The sequence below is a fragment of the Bombina bombina genome, chromosome 6, assembly GCF_027579735.1.
Source record: "Bombina bombina isolate aBomBom1 chromosome 6, aBomBom1.pri, whole genome shotgun sequence".
Classification (NCBI taxonomy): Eukaryota; Metazoa; Chordata; class Amphibia; order Anura; family Bombinatoridae; genus Bombina; species Bombina bombina.
Window position 1 is genome coordinate 1,054,433,399 of NC_069504.1, and position 16,604 is coordinate 1,054,450,002.

The 16,604-nt window shown below is 39.7% G+C and overlaps 1 protein-coding gene across 1 annotated transcript in view; it reads right to left on the bottom strand.

Moving 5' to 3' along the window:
* The window catches only part of CACNA2D4 (calcium voltage-gated channel auxiliary subunit alpha2delta 4), a 1,345,448-nt gene that overhangs the window by 1,177,316 nt on the left and 151,528 nt on the right, over window positions 1–16,604 (bottom strand). Inside the window, exon 2 of the mRNA XM_053718853.1 lies at window positions 11,273–11,354. Coding sequence (XP_053574828.1) covers window positions 11,273–11,354 — 82 coding nt within the window. The remainder of the gene's footprint in view (window positions 1–11,272; window positions 11,355–16,604) is intronic.

Here is a 16,604-nt window from a genome sequence, read left to right on the forward strand (position 1 = left end):
GATCTACATTGAGTGTATATTTGACTACAGTGTCCCTTTAAAGTGCTAAATCAAACTTGATGGATAATTTTTTTGAAAAAATGTTTTTATAATGATTTATAATAAAATTAACTTATATAACATAAGGAATAATAATTATGAGAATACACAACATTCAATTGTATTACTTTCATATACAAAAAAATATAACTGAAGGTGGAAAGCTTTATTACAAAACAGCTTTCCAATGACCACTGAAAACGAGAATTTTGACAGATATGAAGCAAACCAGGAGAGGGCTGTGTCTCGGTTGCCAAAGTATTTTTAGGAGGAGAGGATGGTCAACTGTGTCGAAAGCAGCGGATAGGTCAAGAAGAATTAGTAAGGAGTAGTGGCCTTTTGCTTTAGCTGATTACAGATCATTTGTTACTTTAGTGGGAGCGGTTTCTGTTGAGTGTTTAGGGCGTAAAACAGATTATAGCGGATCAAGTAAGGAGAAATTGAGTTAGCCGATTATAGACCGGTCATTCCAATAATTCTGAAGCAAAGGGAAATAAGGAGATGGGTCAATAGAAAGGGTAGAGGGGTAAAGCAAGGTTTTTTTTAGAATTGGTGTGATTGACGCATGCTTGAATGTATCAGGAAATGTGCCAGCGGTGAGAGACTGGTTAAGGAGATGAGTTAAGGCAGTGGTTAGTGAAGCAGAGAGAGACGGAAAAAGTAGTGAAGGAAAAGGATCAAGTGGGCAGGTTGTGAGATGAGCTGAAGATAGTAGTATGGAGACTTCTTCCTTTGTTACAGGAGCAAAGTAGCAGAGAGTTTTGTTAATAGAAGAGGTGGGTAGGAGGGCTGGGTTTGAGGGGTGTGAGGAATAGATCAGCAATAATCTGAGCAGTGAGTTTGGTAGTGGATGGAGGTGCAGGCAGATATAGAAGGGAGTTAACCCAGGGGTTGGAGTTAATACAAGGGAGGAGAAATAGACTTGTTTGGCCAGGCTGAGGGCAGAGTTGTATGACTTAAAGGGGCATGAAAACCAAAATGTTTTTTTCATGATTCAGATAGAGACTATACTTTTAAAAAAACTTTCCAGTTTACTTCTATTATTTCATTTGCTTCCTTCTCTTATCCTTTGCTGAAAGCTTTATCTAGGAAAGCTCAGGAGCAGCAGAGAACCTAGGTTCTAGCTTTTGATTGGTAGCTGCATATATATATATATATATATATGTATATATCGATTGTGATTGGCTCACCCATGAGATCAGGTAGAAACCATTAGTGCATTGTTGCTACTTCAATAAATTATACCAAGAGAATGAAACAAATTAGATAATAGAAGTAAATTAAAAAGTTGTTTAAAATTGTATGCTGTCTGACTCATAAAAGAAAAAAATTGGGTTTCATGTTCCTTTAAGGATGAATTTATAATGCAGGAAATCAGCATGGGCGGGTGATTTCCTCCACTGCCATTCAGCAGCCCGTGAACATCGCTGAAGATATCTGGTCTGTTTGGTGTGCCACGGTTGTCGTCAAATGATTGATGTACGGTGAACAGTGGAGGGTGCAGCTTTGTCAAGTGTTGATTTTAGTGCTGAATTATACTGTAAGACCTCAAGGTTTGAGCAAGAGAGGGATGAAATTTTGGAAAACAGAGGATTCAGTTAAGTGGAGAAGTCTGTGAGAACCAAGTCATTTAAATTCTTGTAAGGTAGCAGTTCTTTGGGGGCTTACAAACATGCAGTAGGTAGAGTAAGATAGAAAGTTAGTAGGTGCTGGTCAGAGAAAGGAAAGGGGAAGTTAAAGAAGTTGGAAACAGGACAGAGATTAGTGAAGACCAGGTCAATGGAGTTGACTTCACAGTGGCTTCAAAGTGGTCCATAAATGGTGATGCTGGGCCAGGGGGCCGATAGATAACAGCAACATGAAGAGCTACATGGGAGAAGAGGCAGATAACGTGAACTTCAAAAAATGAGAAAGAAAGAGAGGGGGTTGAATTCAGATTATCCTAATTTTGTGATGGAATAATCTAGATTTTATTGGAGACAGAGACAAATATTTTCCCAACTCTTTTCTATGTATCTCTCCCTACTTTCTGAATTTTCTGTTTTATATTATTTAGATTTATTATATATTTTCCGCTCCAGTTCCTGCTTTCCTTCATAGATATACAAGCATCCAGATATTCTAGTTCAAGATTTTCAAGACTTCTTCTTCAAGATTGAATTCTTTGTTCCACTTCAAGTTTTCATTCATCCTCATCGTATTTTTCAGCATTTCCACAAGTTTTTCAGACTTTTGCGTTCTTTTCATGCCTACATTCTTCTTCCTTCTTGCAGCAAAGATTAAAGAGGACGTCTAAAGCCAGATTGGACAGTTAATAGCTCCTCATGTCATTTCATTGGTCACTTCTGATCTGACCATATTATTTGTTTTGTGATTGGTTTACATTTTTTCTGTTATTTCAAATCTTATTTCTACTGTTATGTAATGCTTTACAGAGCTGTTTGAGCAGTAAAGGAAAAGTATAAGCAAAATATTTCTCTCTGTCTCTTTAATAAAATCTAGATTATTCCATCACAAAGTTAGGATAATCGGAATTTTATTTCTGAAGTTAGAGAAGGAAAATACCTTGTGTGCTTTATGTATATATTACATAACAGATTGACTTATGCTCTTGGATTTGTGATTATCCAGTGAGCAGTCGGTATAGTGTATTCAAGTGTGCTAGGGTTGTTTAAGGGCAGATTAGGGTTATTATATAAAATGTTTAATTATGGGCAGTAAAAAATGTTGCAATATGTATTCATTATTTACTTCACTTGATTTTGCTGTGTCACACAGAGGCAGAAAAAGATAATTATTTAACCTAGGTTTCCTTCAAATGCTGATAATCACCTAAACCAGCTACACAGCAGACAGTGATTATTTAGAGCATTGGATAAACGTTTTTCTAACCAGCCCTCATTGCCACACTTAAAGGGACAGTAAAGTAAAAATCAAACAATTGCTGGACGCATCTGTGTATGCTGTTCTTCATGAAACATAAACTGAATGGACAGAGTATGATAGTTTAAACCACTTTCCAATTTACTTCTATTTTCAATTTGGCTTAGTTCTTTTGTTATGCTTTGTTAAAGAGTAATGCTAGGTGAGCTCAGGAGCGTGCACATGTCTATAGCCAACTGGAAGCAATGTTTGCAGCATTGTTTATTTCAGTGTTCTACAATATTGCAAATACTGCAGCCATAGACTGCTAAAAACACATGCACACTCCTGAGCTCCTATCAGCCTACCTAGCTTTACTCCTAAACAAAGGATACCAAGAGAACAAAGCAAATTATAAAACGTAAAAGTAAATTGTAAACTTGTTTAAAATTGCATGCTCTACCTGAATCATGTTTAATTTTCACTTTACAGTCCCTTTAAGAGAGATAAGATAAACACAAGTAGTTTTGCATATAATCAATAAAGTTAAAGTTTAAATTACTTTTGCAATGCAGCATTAATAGCTGATATAAACTATGTGTGTGTATATATATATATATATATATATATATATATATATATATATATAACTGTAGACATGAATGAGTGAGCAAAAACTGTTTTATATTTCCTCAGAGCCCCTTTAATAAATGTTACATGGAATGAAGCATTCAAAGAAAAGATTAGTCTGAGAATACCATGTACAGTAAATATTTCATTAGTGTAACATTTTAATGTCTATAAAACAATGGGAGCTGCCATGTTGTAACTTAGGTTACCTTCTCTGCTGTGGCCAATAAGAGACAGTTATAAATAGCTCACTAGAGTGTGCAGCCAATGGCTGTATGGAATATAACAGTGTTCTGCACTTCTATTCTAACAGGGACTGAATTGCTCGCAATTTCAGAATGGAATTACCGGAAAGGAAGACAAAATAAATTAATGAAAGTATATTGCAGAGCTTTATATATATATACACACACACACACACATATATATATATATATATAAACTAGTCCACTAGCCATTGGCTAGTGGAAATTTAACGGTGGCGAGTGAAAGTTAGTTAGTGAATGTTGAGTCTGGTGCCACGTTGCAAAGTTGGCAGATTGTATTTGCAGAATGTACATTTCTATTGCAGCACTGGAAAATACACATTTTGGGCTATGTGCTAAAACTATTATCAAAATGGATATTATACATCTATGAAAGTGTAAGAATATGTTATTCCTGTAAGGCTGTAGGGATCCCATTAGTGAGGGAGGGGAAAGAGAGTGTAAAGAGAAGATATGGGGGTCCATTTATCAAGCTCCGTATGGAGCTTGTGGGCCCATGTTTCTGGCGAGTCTTCAGACTCGCCAGAAACAGCAGTTATGAAGAAGCGGTCAAAAGACCGCTGCTCCATAACCCTGTCCGCCTGCTCTGAGCAGGCGGAGAGGAATCACCACAATTCAACCCGATCGAGTACGATCGGGTTGATTGACACCTCCCTGCTGGCGGCCGATTGGCCGCAAGTCTGCAGGGGGCGGCGTTGCACCAGCAGCTCTTGTGAGCTGCTGGTGCAATGCTGAATACGGAGAGCGTAATGCTCTCCGCATTCAGCTAGGTCTTGCGGACCTGATCCGCACTGTTGGATCAGGTCCGCAAGACCGTTGTTAAATAGGCCTCAGGTTCTGAGAGAGAAGGGAGAGGGTAAAAAGAGAGATTAAAGAGAGGAGAGAGTTGAAAAAGATTGTTAAGAGCAAGAAGGGTGAGATGATAATTATATAAAAAAAATCTCCAGCTCTGCACTCTCTCAGTTTAATAACATTTTTGTCTTACTCAAAAGCAATAGGTGATGTTGCTGCTATGAACTTATTTTTGTTAATGTAGTACTGTATGTAGCATTATTTAATTTGTTATGGTATAAAATAAAAACAATATCAAAAAATGTTTCAGAATAGCTAGACATATGCAAAGAGGGGGTGAAGTAGTGGGTGTGGGTGGGAATAGAAATTGCGAGTAACATTTTGCCCTGGCCCTGGCTGGTAGCTTAGGACTTGGAATTTTTAGCCCTGGGTGTGTGTGTGTGTGTGTGTGTGTGTATATATATATATAAATACTGTATGTGACTCTCCAAAAGACTGGTTAAGAATATTCCAAAATTATAAAAAGGCCTCAGTATCTGCTAAAATTCAAGAAATGAATTATAAATTTCTGGCACGATGGTATCTCACACTGCTACGCCTCCAAAAGATATACAGGCATACCAACAATCTATGCTGGAGAGGATGCGGGGAGACAGCAGATATGCTACACATATGGTGGGGTTGTGACAAGCTGGGCACATTCTGGAGGGACATAATCACACACATAAACAAAACTCTGGGAACAAACATGTCAAGCGATCCAGGGCTTTTACTATTCCATAATCTTCCAAACACCAAAGAGCGGATAAAGCAATTGCTGCTTTTTGTCATGATTAATAGTGCTAAGATGATGATACCACAAAAATGGAAATCCCATGAGGTACCAGACATCCTATCCTGGAAAACACAGGTAGAAAGCTTGCTCATACTGGAGAGATACCATTATCTTAGGGTGGGTGAGATAGAGAAGCATGAATACATGACAATGAGATGGAATGCAAACAAAGATACATGATAACCATTATACTTAGACACCTACGCACCTCCCATACATGGGAAAAACAAAATTTATGCTTACCTGATAAATTTATTTCTCTTGCGGTGTATCCAGTCCACGGATTCATCCATTACTTGTGGGATATTCTCCTTCCCAACAGGAAGCTGCAAGAGGATCACCCACAGCAGAGCTGTCTATATAGCTCCTCCCCTAAATGCCACCTCCAGTCATTCGACCGAAGACAAGCAAGAGAAAGGAGAAACTATAGGGTGCAGTGGTGACTGTAGTTTAAAAATAAAAAACACCTGCCTTAAAGTGACAGGGTGGGCCGTGGACTGGATACACCACAAAATAAATAAATTTATCAGGTAAGCATACATTTTGTTTTCTCTTGTAAGGTGTATCTAGTCCACGGATTCATCCATTACTTGTGGGATACCAATACCAAAGCTATAGGACACGGATGAAGGGAGGGACAAGGCAGGCGCTTAAACAGAAGGCACCACTGCCTGTAAGACCTTTCTCCCAAAAATAGCCTTCGAAGAAGCAAAAGTATCAAATTTGTAGAATTTAGAAAAAGTATGAAGCGAAGACCAAGTCGCCGCCTTACAAATCTGTTCAACAGAAGCCTCATTTTTAAAAGCCCATGTGGAAGCCACCGCTCTAGTGGAATGAGCTGTAATTCTTTCAGGAGGCTGCTGGCCAGCAGTCTCATAAGCTAAGTGGATTATACTTCTTAACCAAAAAGAAAGAGAAGTTGCTGAAGCCTTTTGGCCTCTTCTCTGACCAGAGTAGACAACAAACAATGCCGATGTTTGACGAAAATCCTTAGTAGCTTGTAAATAAAACTTTAAAGCACGAACCACGTCAAGATTATGTAATAGACGTTCCTTCTTTGAAGAAGGATTAGGACACAGTGACGGAACAACAATCTCCTGATTGATATTTTTATTAGATACCACCTTAGGAAGATACCCAGGTTTGGTACGCAAAACTACCTTATCTGCATGGAAGATCAGATAAGGGGAATCACACTGTAAGGCAGATAACTCTGAAACTCTTCGAGCAGAAGAGATAGCTACCAAAAACAGAACTTTCCAAGATAAAAGCTTGATATCTATGGAATGCAGAGGTTCAAACGGAACCCCTTGAAGAACTTTAAGAACTAAATTTAAACTCCATGGCGGAGCAACAGGTTTAAACACAGGCTTGATTCTAACTAAAGCCTGACAAAACGCCTGAACGTCTGGAACATCCGCCAGACGCTTGTGCAAAAGAAAAGACAGAGCAGAAATCTGTCCCTTTAAGGAACTAGCTGACAATCCCTTCTCCAATCCTTCTTGGAGAAAAGATAATATCCTGGGAATCCTGACTTTACTCCATGAGTAACCCTTGGATTCACACCAATGAAGATATTTACACCATATCTTATGATAGATTTTCCTGGTGACAGGCTTTCGAGCCTGAATTAAGGTATCAATGACCGACTCGGAGAAACCACGTTTTGATAAAATCAAGAGTTCAATCTCCAAACAGTCAGACGCAGAGAAATTAGATTTGGATGGTTGAAAGGACCCTGAAGTAGAAAGTCCTGCCTCAGCGGCAGAGTCCATGGTGGAAGGGATGACATGTCCACCAGATCTGCATACCAAGTCCTGCGTGGCCATGCAGGTGCTATCAAAATCACCGAAGCTCTCTCCTGCTTGATCTTGGCAATCAGACGAGGGAGCAGAGGAAACGGTGGAAACACATAAGCCAGGTTAAAGGACCAAGGCGCTGCTAGAGCATCTATCAGCGTTGCCTTGGGATCCCTGGACCTGGATTCGTAACAAGGAAGCTTGGCGTTCTGACGAGACGCCATGAGATTCAGTTCTGGTTTGCCCCAAAGTTGAATCAACTGTGCAAACACCTCCGGATGGAGTTCCCACTCCCCCGGATGAAAAGTCTGTCGACTTAGAAAATCCGCCTCCCAGTTCTATACTCCTGGGATATGGATAGCTGATAGATAGCAAGAGTGAACCTCTGCCCATAGGATTATTCTTGAAACCTCCAACATTGCTAGGGAACTCCTTGTTCCCCCTTGATGGTTGATGTAGGCTACAGTCGTGATATTGTCCGACTGAAATCTGATGAACCTGACCGTAGCAAGCTGAGGCCAAGCCTGAAGAGCATTGAATATCACTCTTAGTTCCAGAATTTTTATCGGAAGGAGTGCCTTCTCCTGAGTCCACGAACCCTGAGCCTTCAGGGAGTTCCAGACTGCACCCCAGCCCAGAAGGCTGGCATCTGTCGTTACTATTGTCCAATCTGGCCTGCGGAAGGTCATACCCTTGGACAGATGGACCCGAGATAGCCACCAGAGAAGAGAATCCATGGTCTCTTGATCCAGATTTAGTAGAGGGGACAAATCTGTGTAATCCCCATTCCACTGACTGAGCATGCAGAGTTGCAGCGGTCTGAGATGTAGGCGGGCAAACGGCACTATGTCCAAGCCGATTACTTCCATACACTGAGCCACTGAAGGGCGAGAAGTAGAATAAAGAACACAGCAGGAATTTAGAAGTTTTGACAACCTGGCCTCTGTCAGGTAAATCTTCATTTCTACAGAATCTATCAGAGTTCCTAGGAAGGAAACTCTTGTGAGAGGGGATAGAGAACTCTATTCTTGTAAGCATTTTCTAGTTCTTATCATCCTCTATAAAAAAATATACTGAACATACCTCAGGGCAGTTAATTCTGCAGGCCGTTCCCCCAGCTGAAGTTTCCCCATACTCTTCAGTTATGTGTGAGAACAGCAGTGGACCTTAGTTACAACCTGCTTAGATCATCAAAAACCTCAGGCAAATCTCTTCTTCTAATTTCTGCCTGAGGTAAAAAACAGTACAACGCTGGTACCGTTTAAAAATAACAAACTTTTGATTGAAGATAAACTACACTAATTCACCACATCTCTCTTGATACTTCCCTTGTCGAGAGCTGCAAGAGAATGACTGGAGGTGGCAGTTAGGGGAGAAGCTATATAGACAGCTCTGCTGTGGGTGATCCTCTTGCAGCTTCCTGTTGGGAAGGAGAATATCCCAAAAGTAATGGATGAATCCGTGGACTGGATACACCTTACAAGAGAAATAGACTTTTTCCACAAAGATTCAGTGAAAGATTCCCACTCATAGATAACATGCTACCGCACATAATTTATCACACGACCACTGGGGCTATAGCTATATTCACAGATAATAAAAACATATTACTCTGCAACATTCCCCGCATATTTGGGATGATTATTTAGTTTTCAAGTTCATATTGTTATGTTGATATTGTAGTTAGGGACCGAATACAAGTTGATAGATAAGTTTTAAAAATAAGCTGGTATCTGGAGACAAGGTTCACCTTGTATAGACTATTTATCTCACTATAATTAAGGTATGCCATAGACTCTTTATCCCCCCTAATATCACCAGCCGGCTCCGGCATCAGGACCCATCATACACTGGTCCAAGAGTGTCCAGGTTGGCCTTTAGTAACTATAGACAATAAAAGATGATGGGGCCACAAAGAAACTGTTTTGTGAAGGGCTTGGCGGATACCTTTAATCAGATGATACTGTTAAATTGTATTAATTATAATGTATACATCTTTTTTGAGATACTATGTGGCTAGTGCCAAGTTTGTATATTTTTATTCACCTCAATAAAGCTCTTTGAAACCTTAATAAAAAAAAATACTGTATGTGAATGTATGATAAAGTGTTTAATGTCCCATTAAGATAGAATAAACAGGGAATATATATAGCTAAAAGTGTGTAAATCTCTATATTTTACTGTCTGCTGTAAATATATATTGTAAGGCGAAGCTGAGCTGTCGGACCCCTCTCTGCACATTATCAGGAACATGATACACGGAGAGTGTGAAGGTTACTGAAATAATTATGAAACATATAATATGAAGATATTTAATATTTGGCTAATTTGAAAAATAATTTAGCAGAACAGACTCACTCATAAACTGTTAAATTATGTACTTTAAAAAAAAACAAACACTAAAAAATATACTTTTATTAATTAATTTGCCCCCATTTACTGCAATTTTACACAGAAAAATGTAATCTTTCCACTTTCCATCGAGTGGCTGAGGTGTATCCTGCAGGACTGAGATCCCTCACCTGACACCTTCTACACAGTGATTGCTAAGTCAGTTCAGGTGCTCATACATCTCTGTCCGTAATTGGTCCCAGAAAAAGGATTTAAGATCAACAATGTTTAGGAGGCTTTTTAATGGATATGTCTCTAAACTGCAAAACAATGAAAATTTTGCTTACAAAAAAGTTGTTATGGTGCTAGTGATAGTGAACCTTAACAATAAATAAAATGTGTGTGTGCACAACAATCTTCATGGTGCAGGGGTATTGGGGGTTATGTGGGTTCTACCTATGCATAGCACATACAAGAAGCACAGGGCCGCTGGCATCACTGAGGTTTAGAGCAGCTGTAATAATGAATGTGGCACATATCAGCACCTTACAGAACCAACCATCACTGTTCTATGAAAAGAAGTAATATGTGATTTCTTGCTGCACTATAGGGACAAATGTATGTGCTGTGTGTACTGTAAACAAGCATTTTTCATCACATCTACAAGTGATGTACTGTATCTCTTTAACTCCTGTCACGTGTCTAACTAATCCTGGCTACTCTTAATCCTGCATGACTAGCATTTCCCGGCGATCACATGACCCTGCTAATGCGATGGCAAATGTTCAGAGCAGGCTTGAGAGATGTGCAGCGTGTTTCTGTATCTACTCTGTGCAGATCTACAGGTTGGCAGCAGTGTGAAACTTACCAACAATCATTCTTTTGGTTATATGCTAGTTAGGTCTGAACGGTGTAGATTAATATATAGATACATAGCGCTTAGAAAGAGCAAAAATTATGGTTTGTTTTAGTTCATATATTAAAAGATTTATTTGCCTGATTCCCAGGGCCATTATAGTAGAATCATTAAATTTTCTAATTTGTGTCATGTTGTGGTTTCTTAGCAACTCTCTGTTTGGCGTTGAATAATTTTTGGGCGCCATGTCGGGTATTGTTTGCGGCCATCACGTTGGCGGCTTGTTTTTTTTTCCCCAACCACAGGCGTTTCAATAGACAGCCTGAAAACTCTATTTGTTTTAACTCCCACAAAGATAGAATAGAAAGAAGTACCACTAACAAGCCACAGAGAACTGCTGGTCCAGAGCAGAAACTGTTGGTTAACCAATCATCAGCTGCAGTAAAACAGCTGGGTCGTGGGACTAGTATTGCTGCATGGGTCACATCCAACTTCCATTGGGGACCAGTCGTTCTCTGCGGCTCCCAGACAGTTCTTTAATTATGTGTTTAACACATTTGCAGAGGTTAAACACATAGAATTGCATGGTCACTAGTGCTAAAGTGACATGCTCTAACCAATTAGAGCATGTCATTCTCCACTATAATGACCATTTAAATCATGTTACTTTAGCTCGTGACAAATCCAGAGAGTAGGAAAGACATGGTCACTGAAACTACCTGATCATTGTTGTAACTTATAATGTAATGGATAGACTATAATAAACAGCAGTTGATCTCTTATTACAAATCTATTTGGTTATTTTTAGATACATTTCAGATTGTGAAAAATTATATATGTAGTTACAGTGTGCCCAACTTACCTTCTGCAATAGCAAGGAGCCAGAGTATTTGGTGACTATGGAGTAAACTTCATTTCCAAATGTGTCTGCCCAGAATTTGACTCTAAAACACAAGGTGAAAAGGATGAGTTAGTGCCTATAGAAATAAGGCAAACCAGAAATACTAACAGCACACCCAGACACACTGCAACTTCATTAAATCATTAATGACTCTGTGAATAACGCAGGCTGCTGTAAATATTATTTTCGGATGTGGATAATGCAATGTGAAATTATGCTGTAAACATGCATCTTCTGATATCCTCAGTTCAACTGATTCCAAAAAACAAGAATAAACACCTAGAAAATATGTAGTCAGTGTAATATTGCAATGAAGAATAAACAAATTGCTGCACATCTATACAAGCCTCAGACTTGGTAGAGGGCTGGATAGGTGGAAAGGGTTAGAATTTTGTAAATGTAAATATATTACTGTATGTCATGACCATGGATGAAGTGAGGATGACATTCAGTTGTTTCCTTATTCCCTTGTTTTTTTAATGGTTTGTAATAAATTTTGAGTGGTCTGACTCTGTATTATTTTGGCAGGCAGTCTTTGCCTAATAAAGTATAAAGTGACAACAATCATAGTCATTTAAAATATTGCAATAATGTAGAACATGGCTCCATTGGAGCTTATCAGATTTTTTTTTAATATAAACTGATCACCCCAGTGGGTGTAGTTTACCTGCAGTAATCAGCTGCCTTTAGCAGTTTTTTTGGTTTTTTTGTGTTGATGAACAATTGGGCAGTACCACCAATCACATGCCATTCCTCTCACCTCACAGAAAGGCCCCGATATTCAAAGCATTGACAGACTGTCAGGAAACTGCTCTGCTGGCCTTGTCAGCCTCACAGTCCAACGGTCTTTTGAGATATTCAAAGCAAAGGAGCGTGTCCGAGCAATGCCGGTGAGAGGCGATGTCTCTCCCATAGAAGTCAAAGGGAGAGTGACGTCACCACCCACATCTCCGCTTGTCAACATTTTGCTGCGGTGTGGGGGGGTCTATGAAAATGTGCCTACACGGCGCACAGTGCACTTACTGAAACTAGTTTCAGTGTAGGCACACTTCAAATATTGCTGTGGGGACCTAATTTATTACTACGCCTACACTAACTAGCTCAGGCGATGGCAGCTACCCTCCTTGCAACCTGCACTTCGCTGCTTCAAACATATCGATCTTGTGTCGATGTGTCCGAACAAAGTGCAGGCAACTCCCACTAGCATGCCCCACTTACTCCCCCTGAATGCCTATAACTATCTCACGCCTAAGCTACACTGCCCCTGCTCAACCTCACTAACTCCCCCTGACCACCTACACCTACGTCACACCTAACCTACACTCCCCTGGAACGCCCCAGCTAACTCCCACATACTGCCTACTGTTAAGATATAACTCACTATAATAAACTATACTATACATCATAAACCTCCCCATTATAACTATGAAGCTATGTACTGTAGTTAAAGCTATCATCAATGTTTCAGCCCCGGTCCACCGCTTCTTAAAAGGGGTGCCGATCGAGTAGGGTGCAGGGGATCAAGTCCCTCTTTTAGTATGCTGTTAGCAATTTCATGAGGCACCTAGGGATACCATTTGTTTGGGGATGCTACCTTCTAAGTTACAAAAAAAAATAAACTACAGTGTCCAAAATAAAAAACACACCATTATACCTAACACTAAACTACATGCCCCATGAAATAAAAATCCACCCAAAAAAACAAAAAAAATAAACCCGCATTTTACTGGTTGGAATACATGTTGGGATAGCGCAACCTAAAAAATACATTTAAAAGTACAGTTATACTGATAATAACACTATCTAATAACATTGAGAACAAATCTATAAACACACAAAAAAACTCTTCCACATCCCCACAGATTCTGAAACTTAACTGTAAAGTCTTACTTAGATGGTACCTTACACCATCAAAACTAAATGTAATATCCCGAAACACACATATAGGGGCTGTTGGAGAGGATGCGGAGAACATGGTGGGGATGCAAAATGATAAGACCCCTCTGGTTGACAGTAGAGGCACACTTCCAATCAATTTTGACACGCGACTTTCACCTAACGCCTAACATCGCATTATTAAATGACCTACCAAAGTTCCCTTGTAAGCTTAGGCTTCGCCTATTACAGATAGATTTGAATTGAGCAAAATCTTTAATAGCACGTAATTGGAAAACACCTACCACCCCCAATAAGAAAAGGTGGCTAGACAGGGTCTCAGAACTGATTACCCTAGAAGAATATGGATTCTTCAAACAGAAAACATTGACTTCATTTCTAGAAGTCAAGTTTTATTGGGAAGAGTCCCTAAAGACACCTACTCTACCACAAACCTGAACAAAAGGTCCCACAAATAGACTACAACACTTATCAGGGCTCAGGAACCCATTTCACCAAAACCTTTATCTCATCTTCGGGTAACAACTTTACCTAATAAACGATCATTTCATGCAACAATGTATACACCTGAATGTAACCTTTGTTCTCATAAGAATTTCTAAAAATAAAATAAAAAAATACTAATAAAAATTATTTTAAAATAATTGCACAAAAAAGTTCTAAGGGATAGAAGATATGAAGCTTCAGGTGTTAGAAAAAAAGGACTGCATAGAGAAACATAGGCCTAGATTTAGAGTTTGGCGTTAGCCGTCAAAACCAGCGTTAGAGGCTCCTAACGCTGGTTTTTACCGCCCGCTTGTATTTGGAGTCAGTCATTAAAGGGTCTAACGCTCACTTTCCAGCCGCGACTTTTCCATACCGCAGATCCCCTTACGTCATTTGCGTATCCTATCTTTTCAATGGGATCTTTCTAACGCCGGTAGCTGAAGTCATGGCTGAAGTGAGCGTTAGAAATCTAACGACAAAACTCCAGCCGCAGAAAAAAAACAGGAGTTAAGAGCTTTCTGGGCTAACGCCGGTTCATAAAGTTCTTAACTACTGTGCTCTAAAGTACACTAACACCCATAAACTACCTATGTACCCCTAAACCGAGGCCCCCCCACATCGCCGCCACTCTATTAAAAAATTTTAACCCCTAATCTGCCGACCGCACACTGCCGCCACCTACGTTATCCCTATGTACCCCTAATCTGCTGCCCCTAATACTGCCGACACCTACATAATATTTATTAACCCTTAATCTGCCGCCCCCAACGTTGCCGACACCTACCTACACTTATTAACCCCTACTATAATAAATGTATTAACCCCTAATCCGCCTCACTCCCGACTCAATAACCCTATAACAAATAGCATTAACCCCTAATCTGCCGACCGTACCTCACCGCTACTCTAATAAATTTTTTAACCCCTAAAGCTAATTCTAACCCTAACCCTAACACCCCCCTAAATTAAATATAATTTAAATCTAACGAAATAAATTAACTCTTATTAAATAAATTATTCCTATTTAAAGCTAAATACTTACCTGTAAAATAAACCCTAATATAGCTACAATATAAATTATAATTATATTGTAGCAATTTTAGGATTAATATTCATTTTACAGGCAACTTTGTATTTATTTTAACCAGGTACAATAGCTATTAAATAGTTAATAACTATTTAATAGTTACCTAGTTAAAATAATTACAAAATTACCTGTAAAATAAATCCTAACCTAAGTTACAATTAAACCTAACACTACACTATCAATAAATAAATTAAATAAAATACCTACAATTATCTACAATTAAACCTAACACTACACTATCAATACATTAATTAAATACAATACCTACAAATAAATACAATGAAATAAACTAACTAAAGTACAAAAAATAAAAAAGAAGTTACAAAAAATAAAAAAATATTTACAAACAGAAAAATATTACAATTTTAAACTAATTACACCTACTCTAAGCCCCCTAATAAAATACCAAAGACCCCCAAAATAAAAAAATGCCCTACCCTATTCTAAAATTAAAATAGAAAAGCTCTTTTACCTTACCAGCCCTGAAAAGGACCCTTTGCGGGGCATGCCCCAAAGAATTCAGCTCTTTTGCCTGTAAAAACAAAACATACAATACCCCCCCCAACATTACAACCCACCACCCACATACCCCTAATCTAACCCAAACCCCCCTTAAATAAACCTAACACTAAGCCCCTGAAGATCTCCCTACCTTATCTTCACCACGCCGGGTTCACCGATCGATCCAGAAGAGCCTCCGATGTCTTGATCCAAGCCCAAGCGGGGGGCTGAAGATGTCCATGATCCGACTGAAGTCTTCATCCAAGCGGGAGCTGAAGAGGTCCATGATCGGGCTGAATTCTTCTATCAAGCGGCATCTTCAATCTTCTTTCTTCCGGATCCATGGTCATCCCGCCGACGCGGAACATCCATCTTCACCGACGACTTCCCGACGAATGACGGTTCCTTTAAAGGACGTCATCCAAGATGGCGTCCCTCGAATTACGATTGGCTGATAGGATTCTATCAGCCAATCGGAATTAAGGTGGGAAAATTCTGATTGGCTGATGGAATCAGCCAATCAGATTCAAGTTCAATCCGATTGGCTGATCCGATCAGCCAATCAGATTGAGCTCGCATTCTATTGGCTGATCGAAATAGGATTCTATCAGCCAATCGGAATTAAGGTAGGAAAATTCTGATTGGCTGATGGAATCAGCCAATCAGATTCAAGTTCAATCCGATTGGCTGATCCGATCAGCCAATCAGATTGAGCTCGCATTCTATTGGCTGATCGAAACAGCCAATCGGATTGAACTTGAATCTGATTGGCTGATTCCATCAGCCAATCAGAATTTTCCTACCTTAATTCCGATTGGCTGATAGAATCCTATCAGCCAATCGGAATTCGAGGGACGCCATCTTGGATGACGTCCCTTAAAGGAACCGTCATTCGTCGGGAAGTCGTCGGTGAAGATGGATGTTCCGCGTCGGCGGGATGACCATGGATCTGGAAGAAAGAAGATTGAAGATGCCGCTTGATAGAAGACTTCAGCCAGATCATGGACCTCTTCAGCTCCCGCTTGGATGAAGACTTCAGTCGGATCATGGACATCTTCAGCCCCCCGCTTGGGCTTGGATCAAGACATCGGAGGCTCTTCTGGATCGATCGGTGAACCCGGCGTGGTGAAGACAAGGTAGGGAGATCTTCAGGGTCTTAGTGTTAGGTTTATTTAAGGGGGGTTTGGGTTAGATTAGGAGTATGTGGGTGGTGGGTTGTAATGTTGGGGGGGGGGGTATTGTATGTTTTGTTTTTACAGGCAAAAGAGCTGAATTCTTTGGGGCATGCCCCGCAAAGGGTCCTTTTCAGGGCTGGTAAGGGCA